This window comes from Centroberyx affinis, unplaced genomic scaffold (genome assembly GCF_046629955.1).
Source record: "Centroberyx affinis isolate AG114_WGS23_722 - 3 ecotype Tasmania unplaced genomic scaffold, CSIRO-AGI_Caff_v1 ptg000432l_1, whole genome shotgun sequence".
NCBI lineage: Eukaryota > Metazoa > Chordata > Actinopteri > Beryciformes > Berycidae > Centroberyx > Centroberyx affinis.
In genome coordinates, this window is record NW_027279096.1 from 114,762 (window position 1) to 128,844 (window position 14,083).

The following is a 14,083-nucleotide window of genomic DNA, read 5'->3' on the forward strand; positions in this document are numbered from 1 at the left end:
AGGAACAAGGGTGGAAACAAATGAGACTTCAAGTAGAGATTTTAAATCCCGGAGCATCTGCAAAATAATATTACTAGTACTAGTTATGCTCCCTTAAAGTCTGGCGATCTATTCTTAGTGTCATTAGAAAGAGATGAAGAGAGACGGCTCTTTTTGGCATAATGTGAGTGTAGCAGTGATGAGGGAGACTCATTGATTGCTGCTCATTGCTCATTGCTCGTTCCCATATATCTCTATGGAGGTTCCTGACTCTCTGTCTGTTGCTCTTGGTTGTAGATTGCGGTGCAGACTCTGTGGAACATAAAGATCGCTGTGCTGGTGAAACCTGAACATGAGAATCGGATCAGCCATGTGGGAGTGTCCAGTGTGAAGACGGGTATCGCCAACACACTGGGTAACAACACTACACACTATTGGTCCTTTATTCTTACTAGACTTCCTTTACTTCCTTGTCCAAGTCTAAAGGAAAGACTGAAAATGGGAACAGCATCATAATGAGAAGGAAAACTGGGCCATCCCAAGGGGAATTATGGCGGTTTAAAAGGGGAATTATAAATGAGTAAATATATTTCCGCTGGTCACATTGTGATGATTTGAAACAAATGGGTAAAATAGCTGGAAGTACTTATTAGATTCTGTGCTGTACTTGTTAATGGTTGGTTGGTTGGTTGTTGAAGGACAAAATAAAAATTTCTATTCTCCCCCCTGATGGGACAAGTGCCATGGTATCCATTTAAACTCTCTGTAACCTTAACCTTAAAAGAGAGTCAAACAACCATTTTTTATCCTCTCAAAATGAAGTTTTTTATAGAATTGTGTCTTGACATTTTAGTGAGATTCAGTGTTTCACAATAGGATTAGAATGATTATATGTTCTTTTGGACAAACTCTGATGTCATTGGTCTTGTCATTGGTCGATTATTTTGTCTAAACATTTGGAATTGATGGTTTCTTAGGTAACAAAGGGGCGGTGGGTGTGTCCTTCATGTTCAATGGAACATCTTTTGGCTTTGTGAACTGCCACTTGACGTCAGGGAATGAGAAGATTGCCAGGTACTGTCCAAAATTCAAAATTTCCTACATTTTCTGTTGTGAGGACAGACTGAAATGTTCTTTCAAAGTGCCACTTTGTAAGTGGACTCATGGCATACTTCACTTTTCAGTCCTCAAGAAGAAATCATACCAACACACTCCCCCCCCCCCCCCCCCCCCCCCCCCCCACTGTTTAACCTCTGTTCCACCTGTGACCTTTGACCCCTGCAGGAGGAACCAGAACTACCTAGATATCCTGCGGCTGCTGTCGCTGGGAGACAAACAGCTGAGCTCCTTCGACATCTCACTGCGCTTCACACACCTCTTCTGGCTGGGAGACCTCAACTACAGGCTGGATATGGACATACAGGTGGAGCAAACCACACACACACACAGAGAGATTCACACAGACTGATGAATTACAGCAGATTTGAATGACACCTCATTCTGCGATTCTGTCTTGTGTGTCTGTGTGTGCAGGAGATTCTGAACTACATCAACAGGAAGGAGTTTGAGCCGCTTCTGAAGGTGGACCAGCTCAACCTGGAGAGGGAGAAGAACAAGGTCTTCCTACGCTTCGGTCAGTAGGCCTGCATGTCTGCCAGACACCTGTCTTGACGGCACTGGCTGCTTCTCTCATTGTGCACAATGGAAAAGATGTTCCGCCGCATCTGGACTGAGAGCTGGATATGTTTTGAATGCTGGGAGATAATACTTAAAAGCGATGGTCTCAATTGTTTACATTAGTCATACGAATGTCTAGAATCTGATAATGCTCTATTGATGTTAAAATGCTGCTGAGTACTTTAAACTCAACTACTCTTAACTACTACTTGTCCTTATCAGTGAATATGTGTGTCTGCTTGTTTGCAGGGGAAGAAGAGATCTCTTACCCGCCCACCTACCGTTATGAACGTGGTTCCAGGGACACGTATGTCTGGCAGAAGCAGAAGGCCACAGGGGTATGTTTATAAACCTAAACACAATCACGATCACAGACACACACACACACAACCATGGATAGTAAATTGTTGATTTTCTTGGTCGCATGGCCTTCAAGGGCTTTGGCCTTACATGCAGCACATTTAAGATGCTCACTTCCTACTAGATCAGCTTGTTTTTCTTTGCCTTCTGGGATATAAACACGTGGCTTTGACATTTGACATGCCTCCTGCCCTGTATTTTTTTCTTTTTGTTCTGTTTTTTTACTAGGATTTTGAAGTGGTTTTTTTTTCATTTCCGACGAATGCCTGTCTTGCCTGTGTTTTCCGAAATCCCCCACCCATTATTTCCTCTTTTTGTGAGTTGTCCTGATAACAATGCTGTCTTCCCCTTCTCCCTCCGTCCCAGATGAGGACTAATGTTCCATCCTGGTGCGACAGGATCCTGTGGAAGTCCTACCCAGAAACACACACTGTCTGCAACTCCTATGGTGAGACCGTTAGCAGAAGGCTGTTTGATCAGACATTTGTCTCAACAGAGTGAGATAGAGGTTTATGTGAAATTGTAACAACTGGGGATAGTGGTTCATTTCACTTAAATGCCATAAACCTTTATGTGTCCCACATGGGGCAGCTGAGATGATTCATGAACAAGGGGAAAGATGGGACTTGAGTGTGTATTCTTTTTCTCTGTCAGGCTGCACAGATGATATTGTGACTAGTGACCATTCCCCGGTGTTTGCTACCTTCGAGGTGGGAGTGACCTCCCAGTTTGTCTCCAAGAAAGGTACAGGTGGAGAGAATGGACATTTAAATACATCCGAAAATACATCTCTAATTCTTTGTCCTTTTTCCTGATTTCCTCTGTATGTCAATCACTCTCCCTGTCTCATCCTGTTTCTCTTTCTCTCTCCTTGTCTCTCGCCCTCTTTCTCTCTTACACAGGACACACTACATGACAAGTTTTGGGTAGTTTGCAAAGCACTAATGATCTTGTAGTGTATGAGGGTTAAGGTTTTGAATTTTTTTTCCCCCAACCCAATCAGGACCATAACAATGATTTTGAACATGTTTGATTTTTATGACTCGAATCTGGACAAATTTTGATGTACTCATGTAGTGTGAGCTGGTCAACTACTCACATCTGAACAGAAACAAGCAATAGCCAATGACAGTTGAGCTTGAGAGAAGGAAAAAAAATACAGCAGCAAGTTGTTCCACGTCCATGTTTCTTTGGTTCACGGTGGTTTGTGTTTGTTTCTGTGTTGCAATAGTGTGAGAGCTTATGTTTTCATGAGATTTTGGGTTTGCATGGTGTTAGAATTCAGTGTGCGATCCCCGTCTTTACTTGACAAGCCAAAAAAAATCTATGAACGTCAGTCATTGAAGTATGCAGTGTCCAAGCTTTTCACAGTATGCTCTGGTCGTGTAGTGTGTTTCCAGCGCACACACTCTTTGTTGTTTATCTCTCCATTCCTCTCTTTCATTCAGCCAAATGTCACATTTACAAGTAAATAACTATTTCTGCGTCTGTCCTTTGTATATCCAATTCTGCGCCACCTACTCATCGTCACTCTCTCTCCCTGTTTCCATCCCTCTCTTCCTCCACCCCCCTCCCTCCTTGCCACCCTTTTCTCCATAGGCCTGCCAAAGTCTTCGGAGCAGGCCTACATTGAGTTTGAGAGCATCGAGGCCATAGTGAAGACGGCGAGCAGAACCAAGTTCTTCATCGAATTCTACTCTACTTGTCTGGAAGGTAAGATGCATGTGCATGCACCCATGCACACACACACACACACACACACACACACACAGTTTTTCCACAAGCTCACAGAAATTCATCATTCATTCATTCATTAATTCAATACAGAGCGATGAGCAATTTCTGTAACACGGCTTTGTGCCAGGTGGATATCACAGAATAATATCTCTGTCTCCTCTCTCTTTCTCTCTCCCTCCCTCCCTCAGGCAGTCAGTATACCTTTGAGCCAGCATCCATTTTTGACCTGTGTTGCACCCCCTCCCTCCCACCATGTACTTTTGGATAGAGCAGAAATAAAATAATCTCCCTCCTTCTCTCCCTTGTTCCTGCCCACCTTTTTCCCTCTGACTTCTCTCCCTACCACTCCGCCCTTCTCTCTCTCTCTCTCTCTCTCATCTGTAGAGTTTAAGAAGAGTTATGAGAACGACAGTCAGAGCAGCGACAACGTCAACTTCCTGCGTGTGGGCTGGTCCAATAAACAGCTGACAACGCTCAAGCCCCTCCTCTCCGAGATTGAGTACCTGCAGGACCAACATCTGCTGCTAACAGTGAAATCACTGGATGGATACGAGTCCTATGGTATGGAGAGGGTGTGTGTGGGGGGGGTTGTATATGGGAGTGTGTGTTTATTGGCAAGGGGTGTTTCAGCTGTGTGTTTTTGCTTCTGTTTGTTTGGCTTTATTTAATTTAGTGTGTTTTTGTGCATGTACCTGAAATAGTTTATTTCATTCAGGCGGATGTCTGTCAGCCACCAGCTAAGCTATTTAGCTATGCAATTAGTCCACAAGTTGACAATTGATCTTTTCCAGTCAAATATTGTATTCAAGCATGTGCATGTTTTTCTGCTTACCAGGAGAGTGTGTGTTGGCTCTGAAGTCGATGATCGGCAGCACAGCGCAGCAGTTCCACACCTACCTGTCCCACCGTGGGGAGGAAACAGGAAACATCAGGGGGTCCATGAGGGTCCGAGTCCCCTCTGAAAGGATGGGAACCAGAGAGAGACTCTATGGTAGTACACTATGTGTGTGTGTGTGTGTGTGTGTGTGTGTGTGTGTCTTTTGAGATAGTGGTGATAACATTGTCCTTACAGTACACACACAGGGAATTTGAGTAGGAGTGTATACAAAGTATTAGAAACTTTTCAAATCATTAGGATCCCATTCCATTAAATAGACTGATTTATTGAATCCATGTAAAAGCCATGAATCCCAACTGATTTCACATATTAAATCCACTTAAACCATGTAGAAGAGATGTTATGTAAAGGAAGATGTAGATGAAGTGGAGGAGACAGGTTAAAGAAGGATTTTTAAGCTCTGAGACATTGAGACATGAATCGACATATGGTGGTGTTCCTAATAGTTTGGACACTCTGTGTAAGATGTTAAAATTTTTGCACTCTGACCCTTTCTTTGTTGTATTTCAGAATGGATCAGTGTGGACAAAGACGAGACTGGTGGACCTAAAGGGAAATCCACCCTGCTTCCCAGAGTGGGACATGAATATGTCAAGTTAGTACAGTAGTAGTCTGTTAACATTGCACTTGATGTAGTTTGTAGTCAGTGCAGATACCTTGGTCCTCTGGCTCCTTGAGTCCTTCTCTCTTTCCTCCCCTCCAAATAAAATGTAATTGGCTAGAAAAGGTCATAAGCCCAGAGATATACCTCCAGGTTCAAGATCTTAGTTTTACTCTGAGTCAGGTTTGTAGCTGCATTCTGAGTGGGAATCAGTGTTTTATATAATGTGTTTGCATCAGGCTCATAGGTGAGTTATGGAAATTTGAAGATTTGTCCCTAAATTGTTCAGAGGAAATTGGTTTCTAAATCTACTGTCTATATTGTCTGGTGTATATCCCCACAATCAATGCAATCACAATCAATACTGTTGCTTGTAGATTAGAGGTTCAACTTGGCTTGATTACCCTGTACAGTAGCCCTCAAAATCTTTTTGTTTTGAAAATGTGGATCTATGTATTGTACATTGTAGGTTTGAATCCAACCTCTTTGTCGTATGCCATCCCCTCTCTTTCGCTCATCTTTTCTGTCACTCCCAACTCTGTACTTGCTGTCTAACAAAGCAGAAATACCATAATAATCTTAATAAAAGAAAGAAAATGGTGGCCCCCAGATGAAATGTTGCAAAATTGCATCTGTGTTATACCGTCACACTTTGCGTTGTTTATGTTTGGTGTTTATGTTCACTGTTGCACTGAAGTTTGTTATGTGTTGTAAATGTCAGAGTGATTTTTCTCCTGTGTTGAAATTAATTCTACTAGCCTGTCTGTGTGACGATAAAAGCAACTAGACCTTGAACTATATTACATTTTAATCATGCTGTCAGGATAGTAGTGCTGTAAAGGCCGTGATACACGTGCAACATTTTGTAGCAATGTGGACCGGCAATTTAACCTCTTTACTCTTTGAAGTGTTTTCTACATTTTATGTTCTACATTTTGTCCCACTTGCTAACTCCTATCTGTTATGTTTTGTCCTCCATGCAGGCCGTCTTTGGCTCGTAAACAGCTAGGAGGAGAGCTGGGAAAGGTCAGTGAGGAGGGAGAAAGGAGCAGCAAGGAGGAGACTGCTGCAAGGTACACACACACTCACATACATACACATGCATTTATCAGCAGAAGACAGACATAGACATAGAAATACATAGACAACCACACAAACACACATACTTGCCTTGAAAAGATTGTCAACATCAATTATCTTTACACAACTGAAAGTGTTCAAACAAGGTCCAAACAAAGTTTCATACTGGGTCAAGACCCAAGGTGAGTTGTGCACACAAAGTGTGTGTTAAGTACATGCACATACACACACACATGGACTTGCCAAAACAGCCATTCTGTTTCTCTGTGTTGTGAAGGTCTAAGCAGGATTCGTCAGACGATCCATCTGTCAGCAAGAACAGCTACAATAACCCCGCCTACTACATCCTCGAGGGCGTTCCCAACCAGTCAGCGGCTGCTCTGTCAGCCGAGCTTCTCCCGTCTCCCACCTCTGCCAATCCCCAGGCAGCTAAAGCTCCTCCTCCCTTGGCTGGGGCACGAACCAAACCCCCCTCTGCTGCCTCAGGGCCCTCCCACCCACGCAGGCCCACGGCAGGACACCCGGTCCGCACCATCAGTGAGGAGGGGTCCTCGGAGGACGACGGAGGCGCTTGCGTGGCAGGGGCGCAGGGAGGCGGGAGCGGAGCACCGGTCGGAAGCACGCTGAATCGGCCCCCACCCGACTTCCCCCCTCCCCCTCTTCCCAAAGGGGCCCTGGAGATGGTTGCCGAGGCCCCCTTCCCCAAACCCCGACCGCTGTACCCCGACCTGGCCGAGGTCAGGATTCCGGCAGCCAGTCCCGCCGCTCCGTTTGCCCTAGGGGAGGGTTTCAGGAGGGGAGGGGGCGGGGCAGGGGCAGGGGCGCTAGACGACCAGTCGTGTTCGGTGCTCCAGATGGCAAAGACGCTGAGCGAGAGCGAGTTTCCCGGGCAGCCTCCCCGCGCCCCCTCCGCCCCGCCCCCCCTCAGGGGACAGGGGTTAGGTATCGGCCTGGACGCCTGCCGAACCTTCCCCCCTCGAAACCCTATCACAGAGAGCATCGCAGAGGACCTGCCTGAGGAGGTGGGTAGTTTGTTTAAATTTGCATTTTAGGCAGTTAGCTGACTGTTCTATGTAGAATGATATACAATTAGTCAGCAAGAAGTTCAGTGTCTCGCTCAAGGACTCATGGCTTCACATGGCTTTTTGTTACTTTCAACTTTCAACTTTTATTTCAAACTAGTTCGAGGTAAAAATTCAACCTTCAATACGCTCAGTTCTTACAATTCAAATGAATGCATTTCAAATCGTTGTGTTTGGTTTGCCCTGTTCAGGCGCTGTGGGGCAGCAGCAGCTCCTCTCTGTCGGTGGGGGAGTCTTCAGTGGGGGAGTGGCTCCAGAGACTGGGACTGGAGAGGTATGAGCAGGGCCTGCTGCACAACGGCTGGGACGACCTGGAGTTCCTTAGGTACACACACTCAAACATACATACACTGGTACACACATTGGTAAGTGGAAATATAACATGTAAGAAGCAGTATGTGTGTGAATAGAGTTTGTCTTTACACACACACACACACACATACACACAAACGCATGCTGCAGACTCAAAACAATACATACCTATTACAGTTGTCAGTCCTAGTGGTAGAAATTGTGAAGTTATGGAGGCAAGGCATGAAACTGATCTGGACTCATGATGGTGAGGAGCAAGATCTCCAACTTTAGTAAGAAGACTACGTTGGGGTGTGAGCTAGGTTGAGTCACTCTGAAATTATAATCTCCTTGGTCTACTGATATTCTAATAAATATTCTAACAAATATTCATGTAGGTTTACAGCACTGTGTGCTGTGCCAAAGCATGTTAATCATAAATATGTATTAAGGGAATAGATCTGTGCATTTCTTTACTAAAAACAGAACTACAATGTAAGTACTTTGTCCGCTATTTGTCATGACCTGTTGCAGGTAACTTCTATTTTAGCTTTTTTTTTTTTTCATTTTGTGTGTGTGTTCCCTACATCTCATCCAATCCCATGCACTTTTCCAGTGACATCACTGAGGAGGACCTTGAGGAGGCGGGAGTTCTAGACCCCGCCCACAAGCGCATCCTGCTGGAGAGCCTGAGGCAGCAGCAGCAGCAAAAATGAATTGCACCAATCCGGTCCATGATTGGTCCAAACTGGCCTGGTGGCAACCAAGTCTCAAACAGGCCTGAACTGAACTGAACTGAACTGAACTGAACTGAACTGAGCTGAGCTGAGCTGAGCTGGATTGTGCCAATTTATGCCAGACTGTGCCTTCTGAGAGAAATTGCACTCCATTTTTACTTTCAAAAACACTTGTTGAACCAACGTCCTTTTTCAGATGTACTGTATGTGTGATGTTTTTGTGGTAGAGGCGGCCTTATTTAATGCTAATCATTTCAGTCCTTCAGGCATCACTACATAGCCCCTGCTTTGAACCTAGGGGGAAGATGCAGGACGACACAATATTATTATGACCAGCCAGAATTGGGGCTATGACCCATGTGTGTAGTACATTTATGATGTCTTGACCACAAGAGATGGCAAGAGACTGCACAAGTCGGAGAGTCGCTGCACACGTGTCGTAGCGTCAGTTCAGACCTGCAGCTTCATCCTAGCTGTAAAGCTCGTTTGGCTAGCTTTGCCCTGAGAAACCTCACATGTTTCTGTGGAGGTAATAGTTTATTAAAGACAACTCAGAGCTGGGAAATTTCAGACTTTCAAGTTAACAAAAAAATGAGAAGAGGACGTTTTGTCTTAAGAGCCTGGAAAGAACTCTTGAAGTCACACTCCACATTTGTTTTGCTCCCTCAGTTCAGGCTCTTTTGACAACAGCGTCCTCTTCTCAAGTCTCAGGTTTGGTGATTTCCCCTCTAATGGTCAAGTGTAGAAAACTGGATGGGGAGAAGCTAATTCTCAGTCAGCACTCAAGTGTCACGTCACCCCACAGCTCCGGCTGAGGAGCCCAAACGCTTCTGTGATGGAGGCGGACAGCAAATGTTGACGTCATCAACACGCGACTGAGAGGACCGAGCCCTGATGCATGTCAGGCTACAGTGAGCACAACTCACATTTTTCAGATTGTACTTTTGTGTTGATGCGTTGGCTACTGTTATTCTGATGGTAGCACGTGTTGTCTGTTGTTATTGATATTGATTCAGTGTCTCTGCATGTATTTATGGTTTTGTTTTTTGTTTTTTTTTAAGATAAAGGGAATATGGAGTGAACCAACCAAACCAGCACTGTGAGAGCTGAAAGTGCATATTTCACTTTGGTACAACATTTTCTGTTTCTAATGTGCTCACCTGAAGTGATTTTGTTAGCTGTCAACCTTTGACATTACCTGCCCCTGAAGTGTGATTTTACCACCGACATTTGGGCATTTTGTGACACTTCCATATAATTACAAGTAGGCTGAATTACTCTCTATCCTCTTAAATTGGCATACATGTTAGAAGTCTAATTTTCAGACACCTTATAGTAGCCTAAAACAAAAGTTAACAAGTGACATGTATGCTGGTTATGGGGACAGCCAGTGTTGGTGGTCGACTGGTCAGGAAACGTAAGACTATAAATGCTGCACCAAAGTGAAATATCACTTGAAATATTTTACCCAGTATGTTGCTCCTGTTCACATTTTAATTGTCTGTGAGGACGTTAAATTTCAATTTACAGAGGAAGACAAAAAAATCATATTTTTAACTCCTTGTGACCCAGGTTTGATGGGCTTTACGTGTTTATATAGAGTTAAAAATCAGATCCTTTTTTTCTTGTGTAAACTCGACGCTTTACTAAATTACTGCAGTGCCATGTCAGTAGAGTTGGAGCGGTTTTCAGGGAGTTGGTTAACGTAGCCAAGTAGATGAAACTATTGGTAATTATATTGGGGCTTCACTAGAGTAAACCAGCATATTGTCATTGTCTTGCAAAAACCTTGTATCACCAAACAGTGATCTTTTCTCTAATATAGAAGAAGTCTTTTGTTTTTCCTTCTCTTGAAATGCACCCATGCATTTTTGGCAGTTTTAGATGGATTCTATTGTTGGCCTAGAATTATTTTGTACATATGGGAGAAGATGTCACCTCTCACAATACAATAAAAGCAGAAAAGTGCAAGAGTCAGGGTGTAAATTGGGAGATGAAGGTTTCTGCAGAACACAGATGATATGAGGCTGCTGTTGGTGTTCCCTCGTTTCACCAGCAGATGGTGCTGCTATTCCACAAACCTCAACAGTAGATGCTGACTGACGGACCTTAGGGAAAACAAGACACAACCAAGTCACGTTGAGTGAAAGGACTCGTGTTTCGTACTTCACCTCTTGTTTATCTATATATATATATATGTTCTTAAGCAGTTCAAAGTCCGTATCACATGTTGGGAAAGAGTTGAATTGTTTGTGTTCAGACTGCCTTTCTTTTTAGCCTTAAGTAAATCCTGCCTTCTCTTTCCCTCTGGCAAGGAGACCAGAAGCCAAAAACAAAAATGGTGTACCATGTTAGTGTTTTAAAATGTGGAAAGATGCTGATGTGGATTTCATCCACATACGCCCAGACATTTCTCCTCCTCACCATCACCTCTCTCTCTCTCAAAGGGTGGATCACACCACAAGATCTCTGCAAAAGTAAAAAAAACAATATTTTCATCTTTAAATTAACTTGATATTGTTTAATTGGGGCTGAATTTGATCAAATCTTAAAGGATTTGTTTTTTTCAGATGTATTTTCAGGATGTCGGGGGTTTTGGATGCAACAGTCACACTCATTTCAGATGGAGATTCTCCTTTTTCTTTCCCCCCATTATTTCTTTTGTGTCCCAAACACATCCTTGAATCTTGTAGCTTGCATCCATCCTTAGACTCAGCTACTTGTGTGTCTGTGTGTGTGTGTGTGTGTGTGTGTGTGTGTGTGTGTGTGTGTGTGCTGTACAGAACCTTCGGCGTAATGCTCCTGTGTGTTGTATATTGTGTCTCTTATGTTTTAACAACCAACAACATAATAGCCATAATACAGAGAATGTGGATCTGTCATTTAAGTCCTTTTTAAATGGCCTCTCATCTGTGTGTGTCGGTGTGTGTTTGTGTGTGTGTGTGTGTGTGTGTGTGTGTGTATGCAAAAGAGAGAGAGACTCGTCATTGTTGTTCTCTCCTTCACACTCCACCATTTTATCTTGTTTCTTCTTAGCCTTAGGAGTAGCCTCCTCCTTTGTTTGTGTTAAGTTAATGTAAGTTGTTGACACCATGTTATTATTATATATTTTTTTTCAAATAAAAACTAATATCTTTACTCAATTTAAAGATTCATTCATTATATTAGTTTTTTTCCCCCACATTTCTCAGAGGAAACTGTCATCTGCAGTAAAAACTGGAAGGATGCGAGGATGAAACTGTCTGATAATATATTTATGGTGAGCTTTTCATGGTCTGGTTAATTATAGACCTGTCAATAAAATATAAAAGAGAAGTGTTTATGGTAAAATGCAGGAACCGCACTCATTTTGTCATATAGGTTATTGATTAATTTTGGTGGAAAGTAGACCCAGATCCTAACCCATGAGCTTTATTTGTCCTCACTAGAATTTGAATGGGGGCAAAGCGAGGAAAAGGAGTAGACAGCCAAATCTCCCCACTGGGACAAAACCATTAACAGCAAACTCCACCAGACTTGATATTCAGGTTGTTTCTCTGCAAAGTAGACATTTCCCTAAAATTCCCATCATCGAATTGCACTGCCTGAAATGGTTGAAAGCAAATTTAATGGCCAGTCATGTTCCTCTACCTATGTTAAAAATCGGCTATTTATTTTTCAATAAAGGAACAGGAAAGTGACTGCCGTTGAGGTGTTTTATTCAACCATGTCAAGCAATGCCATGTGATAAAGTCATGAGACTGCATTTTCGTTGATTTTGAGAGCTCCCCGGTTCCACCCTGGATAAACAAACAATACCATACAATGCCGTGTCATCATCCAGTCACACAGAAGAAACAGATCATTAAACACTTGCAGTAGTGCTTCCATAATGTAGATTTATTAGACAGAATATTCAGAGTAGTGCTATAACTTCTCATTCATAGAGCTTCTGCCCATTCATAGTTTAATGGACATACTGGACTTTGAGACAGATGCTCTGGAATGAAATAAATCTTTAAAGCAATGTGAAAGAAATTAACAAAATGCTACCTAATATTTATATTACTAATTACAGAATTTCCAGTCACAAAATTTTATGTGGCAGTTCAAAGATATCTGTTGGTTGCTCACTGACAAAATAAAAAATATTAATAAATACACATCTTTACCCTTTGAGTAGATATCCAGGACAGGGCTTCCAAAAAATCACTGAGATCAGTTTTGCCTCTGTGAATTACAATAAAATAGAGATGATACACAAGCAACTTGTCAAGATGAAAGAAAGTGGAGACAATTGCTTTTTGCAAAATTGCAAACAATTGCAAATTAGTAATAGGAACAAATCAGCATGGAAAAACAGCTTTTGGGGAGACAAAAAGTATTAAGTATTAAAAATGGACACAGGAATCTTTGCCAACAACTAGCCTATCTTCATCCCTTTAAAATATTGCCCATGCCTGACCAGCTTGTGTTGAGCTAGTCATACATTTGAGAAACCCATCCCATACCAGAGTGGGCACCATCGACTGTGGTGAAATGGGGCTGAAAGGTGATTAAAAGAGTGTGTGATGAGCATTGTTGTTCCACTAGAGCTCATATCACAGATTTCAGCACCAGCTACAGAACAAAATCACAAAGGGGATCATTTGTAATAAGCAATGTGCCACTTCCCTACAGTACCGCAGAACTGGAGTACATCTGAGAAAGAGGAGAAACTTTCCATCTGCAACAGGCCAGAGTTCTCACAATAAGACATTTCCATTATTCCAATGGGAGAATCATCAAAAACTCTTCAGTTAGTGATGTAGGAACCAATGATGAAGTGGGACTGCTGCTGAGCTGGACATGCCGTGATGCCAACGCCCACTACAAGTCAGTATAATTGGACTGATCGATGAATGCGTGCCCAAGCGTGTGTGTACACTCAACTACGGCTTTCAAACCCTCATGCTCCTGCAGTACCGCAGAGGGAAGAGGCAGTTGGTACGGTGAATCGGCCCCCAGTCTTCTGTGTCTAACGCATCTTTCTTGTTGACGATAGATTTCAGTTGAAAAGCGAGGGGAAACAACGCTTCAGCATCTCCGCCTTTCTCGCTTGCTGAATTTGAACAAAGTGCCCACTGTTTGATAGAGAAAGCAAAGATGGGACAGAGAGGTAGTGAATGCATACTACTTGGGGTCACAGAGAGGATGAGAGGGGCAGTGGGGGCGGTCAGGACTTGATACAGTAAAGGCAGGGAGGATGGAGGAGAAAGGGAGGAGGGGATGCACTGGGGAGGGGTTGTGTCTGGACCCGGCCGCCCTAATTGGATTTTGGGGTGCCCTGTTCTGCTCGGCAAGGAGATTTAGGGGGTCCCTTCTGGTGGGGTCCCCCTGGGGTCTCTCTGTCAGGGGCTTAGAGGAAGTTGTGCTTGCTGGTAACACTTTAGGTTTTGTTCCCCCAGCAGAGACTGGGGCCTAGTGTTTAGCTATCTGCTTTAAACCCGTACCTGACTGCCATTCTCAGCAGAGTTGCCGCTGTCGCCGGGGGACCGCTAAGTGCACGACAGTATTCGCTACAATGCAATCTGTGTGTGTGAGAGTGTGCGAGAGATGGAAAAAGACAATGGCAGAGAGTATGAGAGTGTGTATGTGTGTTTGTGTGCATGCGTACATGTGT

General features: G+C 43.4%; 1 protein-coding gene across 1 annotated transcript in view; it reads left to right on the forward strand.

Moving 5' to 3' along the window:
• inppl1a (inositol polyphosphate phosphatase-like 1a) overlaps window positions 1-11,541 on the forward strand; it is a 35,028-nt gene extending 23,487 nt beyond the window's left edge. The window contains exons 13-27 of the mRNA XM_071516831.1: window positions 277-394; window positions 957-1,053; window positions 1,264-1,402; window positions 1,513-1,612; window positions 1,906-1,994; window positions 2,383-2,464; window positions 2,671-2,760; window positions 3,616-3,729; window positions 4,138-4,314; window positions 4,589-4,744; window positions 5,162-5,246; window positions 6,236-6,325; window positions 6,610-7,354; window positions 7,606-7,739; window positions 8,322-11,541. Of these exons, the coding sequence (XP_071372932.1) occupies window positions 277-394; window positions 957-1,053; window positions 1,264-1,402; window positions 1,513-1,612; window positions 1,906-1,994; window positions 2,383-2,464; window positions 2,671-2,760; window positions 3,616-3,729; window positions 4,138-4,314; window positions 4,589-4,744; window positions 5,162-5,246; window positions 6,236-6,325; window positions 6,610-7,354; window positions 7,606-7,739; window positions 8,322-8,421 (2,316 nt within the window). The 3' untranslated portion in view covers window positions 8,422-11,541. The remainder of the gene's footprint in view (window positions 1-276; window positions 395-956; window positions 1,054-1,263; window positions 1,403-1,512; window positions 1,613-1,905; window positions 1,995-2,382; window positions 2,465-2,670; window positions 2,761-3,615; window positions 3,730-4,137; window positions 4,315-4,588; window positions 4,745-5,161; window positions 5,247-6,235; window positions 6,326-6,609; window positions 7,355-7,605; window positions 7,740-8,321) is intronic.
• Window positions 11,542-14,083: the final 2,542 nt, after the last annotated feature.